The sequence below is a fragment of the Glycine soja genome, chromosome 14, assembly GCF_004193775.1.
Source record: "Glycine soja cultivar W05 chromosome 14, ASM419377v2, whole genome shotgun sequence".
NCBI lineage: Eukaryota > Viridiplantae > Streptophyta > Magnoliopsida > Fabales > Fabaceae > Glycine > Glycine soja.
Genome location: NC_041015.1, coordinates 30,270,451 through 30,291,786, shown reverse-complemented (window position 1 = coordinate 30,291,786; position 21,336 = coordinate 30,270,451). Strand labels below are relative to the sequence as shown.

Here is a 21,336-nt window from a genome sequence, read left to right as displayed (position 1 = left end):
TTATCTGCATAACATTCTAGAATACACACAAATACATACATATATATTCCTACATACATATATACATACACATGAAAACAATAAAGATAGTTTCATAAAGATTACAAAAGTTGTAGAATTTTCATAAAAAGCGAAATGCAGTGCATGCTGCCGTGTCACCATATCATCTTCCATTATCCAAGGCAATTAGTACATGATCCCTGATGCTGTCATAGCCATTATATTGAAGGCTGCTGCTATCACGATGTTCATAAATCTTGGATGGTGCATCATGAAGCAAGTATTGAGTCTCCTCCAGATTTTTCTCTCTATTGATCCATGGGTGTTTCTCCATTTGCCTTATTGCCTCCAACTCCATTGCCACTTCCTTCATGCTGGGTCTTTCCTCCCCATTGAGTCTTAAGCAGTTTGCAGCAAGAACAGTGACTTCCATGATCTCCTTTTTATTTTCTTCATTCAGAAGGCCAAATTGAAGAACATCAATCAGGCGATCCTCTTTCAAGCATGATAGAAAGTGGTTAGCGAGACTTCTTTCCTCTTCTGGCCTGCTAAAAGAAAGAGGTTTCTCCCCTGTCAGTAGCTCTACAAGCACTACCCCAAAGCTGTAGACATCACTTTTCTCAGTTAGTTGGCTTGTAAGCATGTACTCCGGATCCAGATAGCCAAAAGTTCCTTGCACCATTGTGGCTAATTCAGTTTGATCAAGTGGAACCAATCTTGAAGCTCCAAAATCAGACACTTTGGCGGTGTAAGTGTCATCCAAGAGAATGTTAGCAGTCTTCACATCTCTGTGGATAATGGCTATTGAGGCTGCAGAGTGCAAATACCATAGAGCTCCGGCTGCCTCAGCTGCTATCCTTAGACGAGTTTTCCAAGTTCCATTATTTACCATTCTTTCAGTGTGTATAAATTCGTATAGGGTACCATTTTGAACAAATTCATAAACCAGTAAAGGAATTTCTGTCTCTAAACAGCATCCCAAGAGTTTGACCACATTCCTATGATTGATTTGGGATAGAACAATCACCTCATTAATGAATTGTTCCTTTTGGCTCTCATCAATTATTCTGGACTTCTTGATAGCTACAGTTCTGTTTCTATCTGCTAGAAATCCTTTGAAAACTGTACCATAACCTCCTTTCCCAATGATTGAGCTCTCATCAAAGTTGTTGGTGGCCTTCTTTAGCTGTTCTTCTTTGAAAACTTGAGTAGTTTGGGAAGTGTCTTCTCTTCTAGAAAGTTTTCTTAGCAAAATCAAACCGCCATTCTGCTGAAAGAACTTTTCTTTTAGTTTGGCAAGTTTCCTTTTCTGGTATATTAAGTACGTCATGGCAGTCCCCCCAAATAGAATAAGAAATCCTACTCCTGCTCCTGCATTAAAAATATGTTGCATGCTTTAGTGTGGGTTTGTGATATTAGATATAATTAAGTTATACATTTAGATAAATCAATTTATTTGTATTATAGCTAAATGTAATTATCTAGAAGCAAGTTGATACTTAACAATATGCTTATCATTAGGTGCATTCTAATCTAACAAACTGAATTCAAATATATTGATTTATCTAAATTTGTAACTTTATATCATCTAATATGTGGAAGCCTTAAAGGCAAAGCAACGCAAAAGCAACACCCAGGTTGCTTTGGCATTTTTGCATCGGAACCTGAAATTTTCCCATTGAATGTGATTTCAACGTGTTTGTAAACACAGCCTCTGTAGTTCTTCTAATAGAGATACATGCAAGAAAAGAGTACAAACATATGATGTAAATTAGATGTGCTTAGTTGCTTACCAATGACTACCATGGTATGTATGCGACAACCTCCTTCCTTTCTTCCATTTCCCGTTTGCCACTTACGACAGAAACATGTGTAATTTCCGATGGTGTTGCGACAATTTTTATTACTTATGCAGGTATGGTTTGCGGTCTTACATTCGTCAATGTCTGCAAATCCCATACAGAAATAACAGAGAACTTACTAGTGAAAAGGTTTTGTGGTAGGTTACTTAATTTCTTAAGGTAATAAAATGGGTGCAACTACCACTGAGGCACTGAGCTAACTAAAATATTCTGATATATGATACGATTTGTGTTTTAAATATTCAAGTCTAATCGTTTTAGTATAGCACAACAATACTAATTAAACTAATTCTTTGCTTTCTATATTTTAGATTGGCTTAAATATATTTTTAGTTCTCAAATGTGAGTCATTTTTTTAGTGTTTCATATGTGAAGTTTCTTTTTTTAGTCCCTATAATCCACAAAATGTTCTTTTTTATCCTTTTGCAAAGTGTGAGTCAAATAAGAAATAGGAGGTTCACAATTTTTTGCATTTTTACCACCATAATTGATTTTCTATTTTATATTTTAAAGTATGATTGGTGGTTTGAAATTGTCAAAATCAAGTCAATAAAAAAAATTAAAGCAATTCTTAAAGGGACTAATGGATTTTTAATTTTTTATTGAGTTGATTATGATAGTTTTTAACCACTAGAAGTGTACTATAAAATGTAAAATAGAAAATCAAACATGACGATCAAAAGTCACAAATTGCAAATTTCTTATTCCATGTTTGATTTGTGTTGTGCAGAAGATCTAAAAAAATATTTTATGAATTTCAAGGACTAAAAAAATAACTTTGAATTTGGAGGATTAAAAAATAAATTACTCAACTCTAAAGGAGTAAAAACGTATTTAAACCTTTTAAAATTTTACCCATGATCTTTTTTTATTTATTTAGTACATGTTAAAGTGGTTGTTTTTTGTTTGGCTCTTTGTATAGTATGTGTTTCACTTGTAGAACGGAACTCAACGTTGTTAGTTAGAGACATGGGTTCACTCAATTGTAATAGTTATTGTTTTGTCCATCTATCCAAATGCAATTATGTTATGGTTTGTTTTTATTTCAGGGAAGTTATTTGAAATCATGATTGTGTTCTAGTAGATGCAGGTGTAAATTGGAATAATTATAAATAGAGAAAAATCATTAACATTACATCAAAGAGTAGTTCTAGTAGGTTAAGTTTCCAACATTCTCATCTTTTGAATTTACTTCTACAATATTATTGGGTTCTCTAATTTTTCTGCCTTTAATTAATCAATTTAAGTTCTTGTTTAATTTCTTCTCTTATTTGATTTAATTTTCTGCCAATTTAAATTATTTTTTTTTCGTAACCTTTTGAAGTCAATTTTCTTTAACTTCTTTTAATAATAAAATATTCATCAACTTAAGTACAAACAAAGTTTCTATGGATTCGACACTCGGACTTTTGTTTTAACTTTATTACTTGAGACGAATTGGTGCACTTGCTAATCCATCAAGATCTATCTTTGTTAGTTGGTCATCCTATCGAAGTTCTAGATCGTACCTTGAGGAGTGAATTGCTGTCATTTAATTTTGAGGATTTCCTTCCAATGTACAAGATGTACTTTGAAGACCTTGGTCTCCAACTTCTTTTTACTCCTTTTCAAGTTACCCTCTTGAATTTTTATCAAGTTTGCCCATCTTAATTGTATCCCAACAGTTGGGGTATCATCCTTGCCTTTGAGAAATTATCTCAATGGTTAGGACTTGAGTGTTCTCATATTTTTTTAGCTTTTTCTTCGTCCCATACCTGTTGAACTATGAAAAGAAAGGGTTGCCCTGCTCTTAAGGTCGGCGAATGGTCGCAAAATCTCTGAGATTTTCCAAAGTTCATATAAAGTCTATAAGGATAAGTATTTTTGGGTCTGTCCAACCAAGACTTCATGGTCCCTTATTTTTAACATTGTAGGGATTACCTCTAATAGTAGGGAGTAGAATGCGGCGAAGTTTCCTTTGTACTGGATCGAAGACCATTATCGAGACGAGGCCAATGCCTAATATGTCGTTGATAATGATTTGTCAAAGGAAGAAACGAGATGCTAGGACAAGATTCTTGCATTTCGGAAGAGATGGCGTCGGGCTATTCCAAGAGGGTTTAGTGACTTTTTCAGTGTATATGGGATGGATTGTTGTTGATGGTTAAACTTGAATCTTTGAGACCGACCATGAGTAGGATGGTAGGTATGAAGGTGTTGTATCTTAAACCTCAAGGAATCCAAGTTTAGTTGTAGTTGTGAGTAGACATGTAAGTTAGGGGATGCTAAAAAGGCCCTCAACCTAGGGCTGGAGAATGTCGGTGGTGGTTAATGGTGAAAGGGCCTATAGAATGAATAGATAGGTGAACTCCTAGATAGGTTAAGATCTTTACAAGCCTTGTTGAGGTAAGCTACTAACCACGCTCATCCATTTTTGATAAAACCATACTTCCTCCATTGGATTAATTTGGGCCTCATAGAATGGTCAAATAAAAGAGTGCAATTGTGTTAAGGGATGTGCTTAGGTTAATTGCTCATGTAGTGTAAATCTCCATGGAGTAAATTCTATCTTTGGTATTGATGATTGATGGACTAATGATGATGATGTTGGATGGATGAATCATGGTGATAATGATTGGTTGAATGATCATGATGGTGTTGTATGATTATTGAATCTGGATGTGATGGTTGATGAATTGATGATTATTATGACATGCTCTGTTATATGATTTTGTATATTTTATGCCTTAAGTATGACTTTTAAATATTACGTTCTACATGTATATGGTGGTGCTTGTTTATGGTTTAATTTTTAAGTTGTATATTATTTTAGTATGTTTGTTTTTCGTAAGCTTACCCTTATGTTGTTGCATATGTGGTTTATGCTTGTGATGATGTTGTATCTAACATACATGGAGCAGATAATTAGGAGGTGACCCCGTGTTTTCAAAGATTTCATGGATATGCGTACTTAGACTTGAAGACATGATTTTCATTTCTTGTTTCCATTTTAGCATTATATACAATTTTGACTTACTCAGAATTTAGGTGATTTATCTTTATTGAGTTGTTTATCTTATATGCATGTTTTGATGAGATTTGAGCTACTCTGATGTTGTATAGGTTATGTTGTGATGGAGTGCCATAAGGCACATAGTTTATTCATTTGTTTACATATCATGTGATGTCTTATCTATATATCGTGCATTTTAGTTTTGGGCTTCGAAATGCAAAATTTTTACAAGTACTTTTGTAATTAAATTAATAAAAGAGTTTTAAATGAATTAAAATAAAGTCTTCTACTTGAGATAATTCATAGTTTCATGTAATGGCGATGGGTCATTGCATTTATGATATCAGAGACGATCATATCTTTTGGGAACAAACCTATAGGGAATAGGTCTGTTATGTCTTTTGTTGCATAGCTTTGATTGTTTGTTTTGTTATGGGTACCTTTCCAAGAGTTAAGTATGACATTTTGGGGGTCTTAGTTGGGTGTTGGATCTCTAACTAGAGTTAGAAAATCCTTTGGTTGTGTTTTCTAGTTCACTAGAAGTGGCTACAATGCAATTGTGAGATTGATCACTTCAAAATCATGTTTGGGCATTGAAGGTGGGAGACAATGTTGTATGACATACTTATTGAAAAATATGTCCTTAGTCTCTTTTGTTGGGTGTTGTGAAATTATTTTTGTGAGAGAATGATTGCTAGTTGTTGAACCATTTTTAATTGATTCTCTAAGAAGATCATTGGTATGATGTTTGTTGTACGTTGAGTACAATTATTCCTAGGGGAGAATAATTGTATTCAGCAAGTATGCTTGTGCAATTTCACTATGATCCCTAATTAGTTCGCCTTGTTAGAGAATTATAGCGAGATAGAGGTTGTCACAATTCTTTGTGCGAAAATCCTCGAGAATTTGACGTATTGGTCAGACGAATTGCGAAGAATTGAGTGAGACTGAGATTCTCTAGACTAAGAACTTATCTCAAATAGGATGTGTTAAGGCTAGTAATCCTTAGGTCAATACTATGTGCTTGATGAGATTTCCTTTTTTATATAACCTACGATGCTTTTAAGAATTTCTATTTGTCTTGTTCAGTGTTTTAACATGTTTGACGTAGTTTGGAATTGGTTTTCTTTTGGAAATGAAGATGGTGTTGTACCATTTCACCCAAAGTGATTTTACAAAGGATTTGGATTTATAAGTCTTGTTTTTTGAATAATTGTTGTGTCTCCTTATGTAAACATGTTTTAACTTGCTTGATGTTGTCTAAAGTGTCTTCTTTAAAAATGAAGATATTTCTTTTAACCTTATCTACTCAAATTGTTTTGTAAAGGTTTTAATGTTTAAACTTCTTGTCCATTTATGTTAGGTTGTTGTGTTTTCTTTCAATGATAGCTTTTTGTTTTTCAAGTTTGTTGGTTTTATTAATTCAATTGCAATGTATTTCACTTGGTTTTCTTATCTCCTTTATGCAAAAACAAACTAGATCTCTTGATGCATGATTATGTTTAATAACCCTATATGTTTGAAAATCCTTTTATGAAGTTGTTACCTTATGGTTTCTTTGTTCTCTTTACATTACCTTTAACCACTTGTCAATATAAAAATTTAGTTGTGATGCATGTGATCTTTTTCCATGAAATCTTTTAGGACTTATTTCTAAAAATGGAAAAACATTTTGGTGATTTCCTTTTCCCAATGGCAAGTTTTATTACTTCCTCATTGGTGGAAATCAATTTTTGAAAAAAAAAATTGACATCCTTTGCAAAATTTTCTTTAGTTTTGGGATTTCATTTTCTCAAATACGAAATTGATTTCAAAGTTGTTCTTGAAAGTAAAAGTTTGTCCATTTGAACTTGTTTTTCCAAATGTGGTAATGTCTTTCTTCAACCTTTACCGCCATATTTCTTTGGTTATAGCATGGATGTTGAAGGGTTTAATAAGGATTCATGGTTTCATTTAAAACTCATCATCCTTCATTTTTGCATATATTTCATTTCGAAGAACTTTTTATGTTTTCGTTCCTCAGTTGTATCTTCATGTTTTCATCTTTTAGGGGATTCATTTGTTAGTATATTAGTAGGTTGTGGTTGTGTTCCAAAAATCGTATTAGATACTCTTGTCAAGAACACACATAGTTGTGAGATGATGTCGAAACCCATGTTTTAACCAAACTAGGTTAGAACCTTTTAGGACTTTTATCCTTAGCCTCTAGTACTAGATTTTGAAGTCAATAACAAGATGACTCCTTTAGAGGAGTAGTCTAGAAAGTAAGCATGTTGACCTTCCCTAGTAGTCAGTGATAAGAGGAGTCAGCGCTCCGAGTGATTGTTAGAACCTGGTAGTTTCTTAAGTTAAGATCTTCTACCTTGGTAAGAGTTGGTATATATGTTTTCGTGTGAGGATGGAAACCTTAGTAGAAATTGCGATCAAAAGGGAGAGAATCTTGTCTTGGGCAAGACCCTATGATGTGAGTAACATGGTGATGATTATAGTGCATAGAGTTATGAACCCTAGAGGGAACCTTCATTATAACCCATAGGAATGACCTACCTTTCCTATGTTTTTGGAAAAAACATTTTGAGATATTTGTTAAACATCTTGTTGCAGGTTTAAGTTCACTCATCTTGTGTTTTGAAAAAAAAAGGATTTGTATGCATTATGAAAAAAAGTTTTCACCTTCTTACAGTTGTTTTAAATTCATGTTTTCAAAAAATAAGAAGGTTTATAGTAAAGATCTTGGTTTTATGCAAAAAGAGTTACACGATATTGGTAAGATGGAAAATTGGTTAGGAACATTCTATCTAGGAGGATTAAGGTTGGGGAATTTGGGTGAAGCACTCGACAGAAAGGGGCGACTTGACCAGATAAGAGACAAAGGAGGAAAGATCAAGACCTTCAGAAAGCGAAGTAGTTGTGTGCTTGATCGGTGCTTATGATATTTTCTTCATAAGAAATTTTTTAGGATGAAATTTTTCTTATAAGGGAGTATTGTAACATCGTATTTTTCATAATGTTTGATTAAGTGGTTTTAATTAATTATCAAGTGTAATTAAATTTAAACCAAGTGATTGAAGTAAACTAACTATTTATGTGGTGATGTTGTGCTTAAGTTTGTGTGTGTTTAGTGAATTTTAGTGAGTTTTGGCCTGAGCAGTTAAGCCTTGATGTGTGTTAGGGGGATGGGTGTGCTTAAGGAAAGCCTGAGTGTGAAAAGGAGAATAATAAGGTCATAAAATCCCCAATTATGAAACCCTAACCCTCAATCCAAAAACTAAAATATAAAAAATGGTAAGAAAAAAGAAAAGATAACTAACTATAATGAAATCGAAGAGTGTGGCCTAGTTGACCATGACGAAATTGATCCTTGATAAAATTGTTAGAGGGTTTCTCGCTGGGATTTTTGGCCATAGAGGTGATTAGAGCGTTCTTTACTGATTAGGGTCGAGAAAGAGAACAAATAATTGATGACCATAAAGGTGATTGGGGTGCTACATACTAATTAGAGTCGAGAAAGAGAAACAAACAAAGTCAGATAATGAGACACATATAATTGTGATGACAGTGAGGAAATGAGAAAGGTAAAGAGAGAGTAAGGAAACAAGAAACGTAAAGAGTAAAAGATAGGAGTCAGAAAGGCAAAATGTGTTCAACTAAAAGACAGAGGGAACTAAAAACAAATAGGGAAATTTTAAAAGAAATTAAATATTAAAAATAAATGAACAAAACTAGGTTAATTTAAAACTGGCAGGAATTATCTACAATTTAAAGAATAACCACATTTACTTAACTAGGGTTACTAAACCCTTGATAAGTTCATGCGTTCCCTGGCGTTCCCTGGCGTTCAAAAACACTTATTAACAAACTCCCATTAAATCTAGTTTTTCTTGTAGTGAAATAATCTTTCCTTCTAACCATTCATATGTGTTGGAAGGGTTAGCTAGGGTCTTTGGGAAGGTTTTTGTTGAAATGAAAATGGTACACTTGGGAGGCTAAGTTCCACACTAAAACTCCGCCTCACTAAAGCAACTGGAGGGGTTTTACTTAGTGGGGTATCTTCCCAAGTACTATCCCTAGGTTTTGACTTCAAATGACGTGTCGAGTGGTGAGAACTACTTCCCAAGAAGTTTAGTGACTTTTCAGTGTATGTGGGAGGGATTGTTGTCAATGGTGAAACTTGAATCTTTGAGACCAACCATGAGTAAGATGTGGGTACGAAGGTGTTGTAACTTAAACCTCAAGAAATCCAAGTTTAATTGTTGTTATTGTGAGTAGGCGTGCAAAAAGCCCTCAACCTAGGGTTGGAGGTTGTCGCTGGTGGCTAACAGTGAAAAGGCCTATAGGATGGATGAGTGGGCGAACTCCTAGAGAGGTTAAGGTCTTTGCAAGTCTAATCGAGGTAAGCCATTATCCATTTTCGATAAATAACACTTCCTCTACAGATTAATCTAGGTCTCTCTGAATGGTCAGATCATAGAGTCCAACAATGTTGAGGGATGTGCTTAGGTTAATTGATTGATTCACTGATGTTTGATGGATGAATCATGGTGATGATGATTGATTGACTGATGATGATGGTTGAATCTTGCATGTGATGGTTGATGAACTGATGATTATAATGAGATGCCCTATTATATGAATTTCTAAGATATATGTCTTAAGTATGATTTCTGAATATTATGTTCTATATGTATATGATGGTGTTTGTTTATGCTTTAACTGTTAAGTTGTAAACTGCTTTAGTATGCTGTTTTTTGGTAATCTTACCCTTGTGTTGTTGCATATATAGTTCGTATATGTGATGATCTTTTATCTGACGGACATGGGGAGCAAATGGCTTTTTGGTGACCTCATGTCTTTCAAACACTTTATGGATATGTGTACCTAGACGTGAAGACGTGATTTTCATTTCCATTTTCCTTTTTAGCATTATATACAGTGTTGACTAGCTTAGAGTTTAGGTGGCTTATCTTTAGGGTTGTTTATGTTATATTAATGTTTTCATGAAATTTGAGTTGTTATATATGATTATGTTATGATGGAGTGCCATAAGGAACATAGTTTATTCAATTGTTTACATATAATGTGATATCTAATCTAGATATCATGTGTTTTAACTTTGACCTTTGAAATGTAAAAAGTTTACAAATACTTTCACAATTAAATTAATAAAAAAGTTTTAAATGAATTTAAATAAAAATTTTCGCTGAGATTGTTCATAGTTCCATGTAATGATTGGGTTATTACAATCTCGATTTAGAAATAGGAGATCAAAATTATGGATTTAAAATCATAGGGAGACCAAAATTATAATTTTAGTCTAATAAAAACATCTCTCTAGGTGGTAGGGTGGTGTCGATAAAATTAGCTTGTTGTTTATTATTAATTATCTACATTTTTTTCTTTCTTTAAGGCACAAAAGGCATTATTTTTCTACTCAGATCTATTTTTTTATAAAAATCTTATAAGGAGGGTGGGGGAAACAAAATATACATCGAGTGACATAGGAAAAAGTATGTAAAAAGAGTATAAAGAAGTAGGGATAAACAAAATATACATTATGAAATAAAATTGTATTACTAGTGAGAACAATAATCACTATGACATACCAAAGTATAAGTATGAGAGTATATCTATATATATGTGTGTCATATATATATATATATATATATATATATATATATATATATATATATATATATATATATATAAAGTGAAGAATATAAATTAAAGTTAAATAAGGATAAATTTAAAGTGAAGAATATAAATCAAATAATTAAGATGTGCTTAAATATTCTAATTAATAAACATATAAATAAGAAGATGAAGATCGAAGAAGGACAAACATGATATTATGATGAAAAGTAGTGAGAGGAAAACCGGAACTAACTTTTAGATCTAACACCGTTGAAAATGCTTATTATATAATAAACTAAAATTTCCATGAACTTAATAAATAAAAAATAATCAAATTATAAATATACTAAGCAAGTTAAGATGATATTTTAACCATTGTTAAATTAACACACACGTACACACGTGTACAACCACCCACAAGCACATGTGAACCCACCCATCCATATCCACATATATTTCAAATCAAACCAAAAGTGTAACTATTTACTGTTTGTTTGGATAAGTTTCTTAATTAGAAATACTTCTATGAAAAAAAATAAAAAAATGAAATAATTTTTTTATTAGTTAAAATTAATTTTTTATTAGTTAAATATTAGTTAATATGTATAAATTTTCTTATATAACTTCTCTAAAAAAACATTTATAAATTAATTAATAAAGATAAAATTAATTTCAACTCATGGAAAAACACATTTTTCATATTTAAATTTTTTTAAAGTGCTTCTAGAAAAATTTATCCATATAATGTACCCAAAAAAATTATTTAATCATTTAGTTTTTATATTTGAGTCAACTTTTTCATTTTAGCTTGTGTACCTAAAAATTCTATGTTTTAATATCTATACATGCATTTTTTTTATGTTTGACTCTAATATCTCTATTTTTTATGTTTTTAAATCGTCAAAAAATAAACAAGGACCCAAATATAAAAATAAAAAAAAATTGTTTCGTACAGGGGCTGAAACGTTTTTAGGTAGAGAGGCTAAAACAAAAAGATAGTGTAGGTATAAAGGCTGAATAATTAATTAAACCTAAAAAAAGGAAAATATATAATATGGATGTGATTATTTCTGTTTATAACGTTATTTTAACAATTATTTTTCATTTATATTTATATAAGAAAGAAAAATGCATGGTCTGTGATTGTTGCTAAAATTAAATATATTCAAAGTAGATAAATAGATGTTTTGATTTTGAGGAATAAATTAATTACCTGTGCAGCCATCTGGAAGGTATGGGTTTCCATGGTAGCCATGATTACATCTGCATCGATAACCATAGCCAGAATCCTTGTCATCGCAATCGCTATTGTTCCTGCATGCATAGTCGTCTTTTTTCTTGGCTGCTTTGCAGTTTCGGTCTCCTATGGTCCAATCAAGAACCAAGGGAAGCGTTTTGTATGTCAGACTACGTAGATGAGTGGTAGAAAAATTATAAAAGCCATTCTTGACAACAAAGGAATAGCTGCAGTTTCCCCAATTTTGCGTTGCATTATCGAGAAATTCTGCACGTACAGTGATGTTTCTCATCCCTGTAGGAATATCCACCTGGCAACACCCTATACCCGAGCACGTACCGTTTTGGATCTTCCTTGTGTTGCCGTGAGTGCTCGTTAAGCACCCTGTTGAATATGACTCCCCGTTGAAATAACTGTTGACGTATCCATAACTATGGGTACCAACAGTTAGTAATTTGTTGTCCTTGCTAGAGATGCTGAAATAGCCTGTTCCCAGCCAGGGGATCGTGCTGTTTGTTCCGTTGCAAACCTTTGCGACGAAAAACCATACGTCCATTTGGTGAGCTAGGATGCTTATGTTTGAAACTGTGATGTTACCCGCTATCAATCTGGAGTTGTTGCAAGTAAGTTTAAACTTGGGCTCCAAGAAACAGGATCGGTGATCCGGCGTAGACGAGTTGCCTATACCGAATGGATATGGAATTTCGATATCTCCACAAGTGGATTTGCAGCCAGGTAGGGCTTGTTTTGGTGTAGTGGCAGAAAGTGTTTGATGAGGTGCAACAGCTACTACTACCAGGGCTAATGCGACCATTAGCACCCGCCGCAGTTGCAAGTGTTTCATCACTAACTCCATTGGAAGGGGGAGATCACAAATTAGAAAGTTACTCAACACCCACAAGGGTTTTGTGCCCTTTGCCATGCATATCAATCTATCTTGGAGAGCGGTGTGCTATATGCTCCTATGTTGCGATGACTCAAAATATATTTATGTTACGATCGTAACGAATCACATTTTAAATCAATTGCTCTATTGTTACTTTATTAAAATTCCTACTAAAGTTTGAGGAAGACTGACCAGATATATATCCTCCTATCGACGTACTTCAACTCAGACTTTTGAATATTGATCGCAGTCACTTTTGTACGTAGTTGCGCTAGCAAAGGCCGGCATACAACCTTGACGTCGATGTACAAATTGTATTATTTAATTCGTGTATTATGTCACCCGATATTGATATAACGAATTAAGTCTAAAGATTTTTGTTATTTATTGATTTAATTTTTGTATCTAAGTTCGGTGAACAAGTGTTATTGACTTTCAAGGATGACTGACCAGGCTCGGATCAAAATAACGGGAATCAAGACTTTGAATATTGATCGCAGTCTGTTTCAGTTACGTTTGCAGTAGTAACCGACAAGGGTAGCAAATGCCAACGTAGTTACAGTAATGACGTCGAGATACAAACCTTCAAAACTATATCAATATCACTTAATAAAATAAAACTAAAAATGAGACTTCAAAACTATATCAATGCAGTCTAAAAATAATTTTATTTTATTACTTACAAATAATCATCTTCGATTTGATGATGCAGTAGATAAAATATCACATTATTACGTCTTATCATCCACAATCTCATTATTACATTATCATCTCACCTTTAATAATGTGACAACAACGTGTCAATAATTAAACTTGATATTCTGTCTATCACGCCATATAATGAAATGAGACTAAACTAATTATGTGTAGTAAATTGAAACAAATAATTTTTAGGTAGTTATTTAACAAAATAAAATTTTAGGTAAACCAATTTGAAAAATAAATTTTTAGTTAACAAAATGATAAGGAGGAATTTTATCAAAATAAATAATTTAATACCAAATAAAATGATAAATGATAAATTTTATTATTTTATTGAAAATAAAAATAAAAATAATAGTCCTAAATTTAAGTTATGTTTAAAAGCAAATCTTATAAGTCAATAAAAAAAATCGTTTTTCAAACACTTTTATTTGATCAAATATTTGTAAACTTGTTAAAAAAACTAAAAATTAATTAAAATAACTTGATGAGTATATGTAATTTACTTTTGTATAAACTTAAGAAACTTTATCCTATTTATTTTTTTAAGATAATTATTCATTCAAAATAAGAAATACATTAAATTAATAAGATTTTTTATTGGTAGACAAAAATACTACTATTTGAAATTTATAATAATTCATTTGTCAATTTATCATGTTTAATCAAATGAACTAGATTAATAAGATAATATTAAATATGAAATTAAAGAGTTAAGATGCATACATTTAGTATCTAGACAAAGTTAAAAGAGAACCACAAGATCAAATAGTGAGATATATATTTTGGGTTCAGAGAATAATGAAGGAAGAGTGATAGAAGACATAACATGTTACATGTATAAATTGATCATAGATCGCAAAACACTAATTATAAATAGTTTAAATAAGTTTTCCATACCTGAAAAATATATCGTTTTCAAATTATTAACTAAAAATTCATTTTTTGTCAAATACCTAGCTGAAAATTTTTTATGTCCCTCTTAACAGAAAACGACAAATGGTAAGTAATAAAATGAAATTAAATTTTTTTAGATATTTGGTTGAAAAAAATGAATATTACTTAATAATTTAAAAATAACTTATATTTTAAGTATGAAAAACTTAATTAAATCATAAAATTATAATAGTTTTGCATATTGCTTTGAAACCTTAATGCAACAATTAAAACCTGCCCAGTGGCAAGTGCAGAGCGCTAAAGGGTTGGTTCCATTTCCTTCAATCACAAATTATAATATTGGCCTTTCGAAGGGGACAAGTGACTAGTTCCTTCCTCTTTCTTTTGACCAGAGGGTTTCATTTATTTTAGGTTAAATTATATCTTTGTTTAATTTGGTTACTTATGTTTTAGAATCTTCAATTTATTCCTTTGTGTTTTTAAAGTAAATCAAGATAGTTTTTCTGAAACAAAAATCGTTTTTGGATTTTGGAACCCAGTTTTGAATCTATTTTTATTAATTTCAGATGTGAAAATTATTTTGTTAGATTCACTTACATAAAATTTATGGAAATCGATCAATTGATTTACGAATAAAAAAGGGATTAAATATGGTGAAAATCACATGAAAAATAAATCTCATGAACAGCAGGAAATTATAATAATTTAATTTATTAGATTTTTTAATTTTTCATTGTTCATTGAATTTACTTTTCACTATGTTTATCGTCTTTTTTTAGTTGAAACATCAATTGGGTTCTATAATTTTCATGTGAGTCAAGTGAATAAATTTTACCTCTCGAGTTAGTCATAAAATTATACACCAAAACATAAAACCATCATTGTTTCAAAAGGACTATTTTGACTCTAAAAACCTAAAGTAAATAAATTGGAGATTCCAAACCATAAAGTAACAAACTGATCAAAAACTAAAATATAAAGGACCAAACATGTAATTTAGCTTTTATTTTATACATCTAAAAATAAGTTTAAGGAAAATGATTCCTAAAAAATCAAAGGATGTAGACACCTCGAGACTTGAGAGTAGTTTTATGAAAACTGGCCGAGTCATCAACTTGGTCAAGACATTAGGTCAATGGATTAGAAATTCAACTGATGGTTACTTATTGACTTGGTATATATTAAAAATTAAAAAATATATATATAATATATCTAACAAAATGTGATCAACTCATTTTTATATTATAAAATTAAATTCATTGTCATTATCAAACTATAAATATTATATAATCATTTATTACTATAAATTATTTTGTAGGTATTATCATTAAATAACTAGGAAAACTTTTATTTTCTAAAACTAAATACAAAAGTTATTGAATGACTATAAATAAGTATAGTGAAGATGTATAAAACACAAATATTATATCATATCATGATCAATATAATAATAATTAGTTATTATACATTGTTATCAAGATAAAAAAAATAATAATATTATAAGAGCATATTATATGTCATTCAATAATTAGCTATTGACAACTTAACATGTTATAGGAACTGAAAAGGAAAAAAAAAATTCTTCTCAATCGAGAACTCAGTCCAAGTCACTAGGTTTCATCATACCAAGCCGAGCCAAATAAGGTCACTTACATTTTCGGTCCTACACCTTAATCAGATCGTCCTAGACACCAAGTCCTGATCCAACTAGCTGGACCGATCCAATTTTAGTAACTATGCTTGAGAGAGATATGAAGAGAGAAAAAATAAGTAATTGATAATAGGATAGAAGTGAGAAAAATGACATGTGTTAATATGGTGTTTATAAATTTGGAGTGTACAAATATCACCACTCCAAGTTTAAATACATTTTTCATCATTAGAGATATATAGCATTTATTTTACTCCATGTAAAATTTATTGAAATTTTGATTTCTACAATATTTATTGTAATTTATTTTTGGACCCTTTAGTCTCCAATGGATCAAGCTTAATGGACCGATTCAAGGCATGATCCGATAGGTCATGGGCCAATTGACCCGACCTCGACATGTAGATCCCACTTTACTGCGTTATTAGTGTTTTGTAGGTTGAATCCAATAGATCAATCCGATCATATTCTAATTATATTTTTATCATATCTTAATAATATCTTATTTCCGAAATCAATGAAGAAATTTTTTTATTAGATCTTCCCATGATTAAAGAATTACTGTATAATCTACCCTCACTATAAAAAAAGAGAGATCTAACGGCGATTAGTTTTGGCCTTACCCACAATTTTAACCTCCGTTAAACACATTTCCTGCGGTTCTCTTTCCATTAGAAAAGCTTCCATGACAAACGCTTTACACTTTACTAGCGGCTTTTACCAGTCCTCGAAGGCGCAAATATTCCCTCCATTTTTTAATTAAGCCCCTGGTAACTACCAAGGGTTTATAACCCCGATTAACGCCAAAATATAGGGCTAGTCTCCCTAAGATCGACTACCATAAACGCCACAATTATGGCTAGTAGCTTTAGAATCCTTGAGACTTACCAGGGGATTATAACCCCTGTTATTACCAAAGTTTTTTTTTTTATAAAAAATTACTATTTAAGATATATGAAACTTTTTTTAACTTATTTAACAAATATTTCAGACACTATTATATCTATATTCTCTAATTAAATTTTTCATGAATTGCTTCTTTCACTGCTAGTAGCAGTAACAGGATAGCTCTTGAATTAAACGTGATTAATGAGCATGTATTAAAATATCAAAATCTAATGAGCAACATAAGGTGAGGAGCGTACGCTAGCTAACAACTCAAGCTCAATTATTTAGTAAAATAAGTATACACAATCAGTCAAGGATATAAAAAAAAAAAGCATCATAAAAAGTACTATATCCTTATATGACCCTTCCAACCCTCCAATCCTAGTTTGATGGATCATCATCAGTCTTCTGAGCAACTAATTCATCAAAAAGTATACACATATCGGAGGGATAGGTAGCTTTCGAGAAAGTGTCTACTTAATTGGTTGCTTGGATGCTTGCCTTCATCCATTCTGATGATATAATATATTAATATAAAATGTTAACACACAAAGCAAACAAAACAAATAGAGAAAAAATCATTTTTGTAAATTCCTAACCTGCAACAATCAACAACTCCAGGTTTAAACCAAAAATTAAATAAATAGACAAATAAATAATTAACGAACAAAAGTATATCTTTTTTTCAAAGATATAATCATGATATAACTATTCCCATTCATTTCGGTTGATTGATTGAGTAATAGCTTATGATTTGAGGATTCAGGGTCATATGCGATATACTTATATCCTAACATAAAGACGAAAAACAGTGTAGAGATGATTGATCCAGTTAATTACCCAAGCACATGATGAAGATCAAATATAGTTACAAAAGGCAAGGCAGAGAAATTCAAAATGAAAATTAAATTAATGATCCCCCGTTCAAAATAATAAATTTGAGAGATAAATGAAATTAATTAATGATTTATGTGAAATAAAGATTAGCTGATGGTACAGCTAGCATTTAAATAAATGAAATTCCACTTGGTTATAATTAATCATATCAAAATGTTAGAAAGATAACACGATATAAAAGAAAAGAAAAGCAAAGACTCAAATGGAAATTAATTTTATTCAGTGTTGTATAAAGGCAATATACCTACGACTTACTGGCATTATCTGCGGGAACTTTGAGCCGAGTTTTCTTTCCATTGTCATAAAAAATCTTTTCCAGGGTGTGATGTCTTGAAGTGCAACTAAGGCTATCTCAAGCATGTCAAATCCAGCTTGATTTGCAAACGTAAAAACGGATAATCACTACTAAAAAAGAGGACTTTTACGACAACATTTTTACGTCCGTTATACGAAAACCGATGTAGTGGATTTAACAGTGGCATTTTCGTAAATAGTTATAACTTTTTAAAGACGGTTACCTTAAAACCGGCTTCAAAAATACTTTACGAGAGCGGTTTTAAAAAACCGTCTTTGAAAGGATGGAGTTTTCCAATTTCTATGCTGACGTGGCACGTTATAACTGGTTAGCTTTGAAAACCCTATATCTTACTTTTTCTTCTATCCTGACTCTTCATTGCCGTCATAGTGAGCGCGGGAGAGAGAAGAAACACTCTTTGCCCTCTCATCTTCAAGCTCTGATGGCGAACTTGTGTCGTCTTCTATAAGATTGAAGAAAAAGTGTGCAGCTGTCCAATGTCGATGAACCACCACGACGCGTTCAGCACCACGACGGCGCTGACGAGACCCCACCAGAACTCCAGAATGAGCAACCAGCTGAACAAAGTGTGTAGCACCAGTGCCGCCGCCGCGATCCACGCCATCACCATGATCCTGCTCTGCGCCTGCAGGAACTTCTGCGCCGGGTAGTTCACCGCGTACGCGAACAGCTGCGGGATCATCCACACCGCGAACTCCCCCCCCGCTGCCGAAATCGCCTCTGTCTGCCTTATAGCTCTAAGCATAGGCCCCGCGAAGATGTAGAGGAGCGACAGCAGGATCGCGGTGGCGTTCACAATCACCCACGAGCGCTGCATGTACACTCCCAACATGTGCACTTGCCCCGCTCCGTAAGCTTGTCCACATAGCGTTTCCAACGCGCTTCCCATTCCAAACTGCGCGGTAAGTTCACAAGTGGGTAAGTAGTTTAATCACATGTTAGGCCTCTTTGAATATAAGGTGTTTTTGAGAATTTTTTTAACAGAAAATATAGAACTTTTTCTAATAGAAAAGCTCTCAAAAATATTTTTAATCTTGTATCCAAAAGCTTATTATCATGGTTAGGGCGAAGGAAGAGACGAGAGAGAAGGTTGAGGAGAAAGAGAGAGAGATTGAAGAGATGAGACAGAGAATTGAAGATGTAGAGAAAGTTAGAGTTGTGGAAATGAAAGAGAAAGGAGAGAGTGGATGGTGAATGGACGAAGTGGTTGGGGATTGTGTGGCCGGTGGTGATGACTGGGAGTGGAGCCGTTGCTGCAGTGTTCTATTTCTGTTTTCAGAAACATAGTAGGTGACGTTTCAAATTATTTTCTTAATTTTCCTACAAGGCTACAACTCTTTCAGACGATTTCCCTTTATTTTAAATTTTAGTAGAAATAATTTTAGGCTATTAATGTAATTAGATTGCAAGTGTAAATTAAGTTTCATAATAATTTTTATATGTTGTAAAAAATTTATATTGAAACATATAAAACTAAATGGTGAGTGAAACTAATTTTGATAAAAAAAAAATTAAAATAAATCCTTGGTTAGGAATATTTGTGAGTGAGAACTTAGTTTTGTGAGTGAAACTAATTTATAATAGCCAATTCATATGATAAACTCCTCTGGAATTTCAGCAAGGACGAAATACTCGGCCAAATTAAATTAGCCTACTATATAATATTATGGAACCAATGATTGATAATTTTCATTTTTGTGTTGGAGGATGCTACACATAATATAAAATTATTTTATTTGGAGAATGCTTTGTGTTCGTGATGTTCTTACTACCTTACCAGGTTCCATTTATCTTCAAAGGGACTTCAGTGTCCAATTGATGTTCTTCCTATGTAATGCAACCTAATTGAGGCTGGTGTCTTTTGCAGGAAGATGGCCACAGGGTTAGGCTAGCTACTCATAAAAACTTTGAAGATTTTGTCATGAATGCAGGCTTGGAGTTTTACCCTTTGGACGTAGATCCAACTTGTTTTAATGACATCACCTGGTAGTATCTTTTATTAGTAGCTTGACCCATCAGTCTAACTTGAATTGTAGATAGGACTCTATTTGAAAAAAAAATTATAAATAAAATCAAACAATTAATTAGATGAAATATACAGTTTGCTTTCCCATTACTGATATACCACTATAGTTGTATGCAATTGTTATTACAATAGGGTTAAGATTGATGTCTTGGATTTTGTTTCCTTGACCTTGCTTCAAATTATGTACCACCAAAATCACGCTGAACGGTGTTAAAATCAATATGTGGAATTATATCCTTAGAGACTAAGGATTATTGGTATATAAGGAATTGATTGAACCTGGACGGTGTTAAAATCAAGCTTAGGATTTTACTTTATATTCATCTTAGGTGGATTCAAGTGATTAATTAATTAACAAATATTAATATTATAAAGTAGTTTTGTTTTGCCACGTTCTAATTTGGAGGCCTTTTATAATTATAATTCATCATTCATCCATACCAAAACTTGATTATATATCAATATAATTATATAATTATATAATTATAAATAGCTTCTGTTTCAAGAGCCTGTTTATTAGTATATATTATCCTGTGTTTAAACCAACACCAAAATCTATGTTATTCACGAAACCGCGATAACTAATATTAATATTTCCCTTTATTTTAATTTAATTTGCTGTATATTCTTTTCATATGTTGAAATCATTGGAAGCGTTAGCTACTATCTATTCGGATTGAAATACCCTATGGCCTATAGATGGACTTCATGAAACAAGTATATATTTCTTGAACCCATTATTGTAGTTCTTGCATTTTTTTCCCTTTTGCTCTAGAATCTGGAAAGTCTTATTGTTTTATACCCTACTTTCTTCTTTCTCTATTTTTTCAATTGTGGTGAGCTTTGCATTATAATATAATAAGAAAAATGCATGTGACTTGTCTCTGACTCTTTAGTATTCTTATTTTGTTTAAAACAAATATAAGTATAACATTACACCTTTTGCTTCATTTTCACGGTCATAAGAAAGCTTCACCCTGCCCCATCAAGAGTTGTGGAATAGAATTGCATTGCTGAAAATGAGGAGTACTTGTGATGAATGGAAACCTTTCTTAGTAATGATAGCAATTGATTTTTCTTTTGCGGCAGTGAATATCCTTCTCAAGAAAGTCCTGGAAGAGGGAATGAACCATTTGGTTTTTATCACATACCGGCTGTCAATTGCTACCATTTTCATAGCCCCAATCGGCTACTTTAGGGACAGGTTAGTACCCTCAACTTCTTAATTTAGTAGTTATCTTTTTTGGGGTGGTGGTGAAGTCTTTGATATTGTTAACATCCAGATAGATCAAATTGCTATAATGAATGGTTTTGAACTCACCCACCTAAGTCACAATTTGTTTGTATTGGC

General features: G+C 32.2%; 1 protein-coding gene across 2 annotated transcripts; it reads right to left on the bottom strand.

Moving 5' to 3' along the window:
* On the bottom strand, positions 1-12,818 carry LOC114385217 (putative wall-associated receptor kinase-like 16). 2 transcript variants are annotated; one of them, XM_028345235.1, is made up of 3 exons: positions 11,699-12,818; positions 1,794-1,946; positions 1-1,371 (listed from the first exon to the last, which is right to left on the bottom strand). In XM_028345235.1, the coding sequence occupies exons 1-3, from the start codon at positions 12,642-12,644 to the stop codon at positions 164-166; spliced, it is 2,307 nt and encodes a 768-aa protein (XP_028201036.1). In that variant the 5' UTR covers positions 12,645-12,818; the 3' UTR covers positions 1-163. The 2 variants fall into 2 exon arrangements, with proteins under 2 accessions (XP_028201036.1, XP_028201037.1); XM_028345236.1 differs by lacking the exon at positions 1,794-1,946.
* Between the last annotated feature and the right edge of the window lie 8,518 nt (positions 12,819-21,336).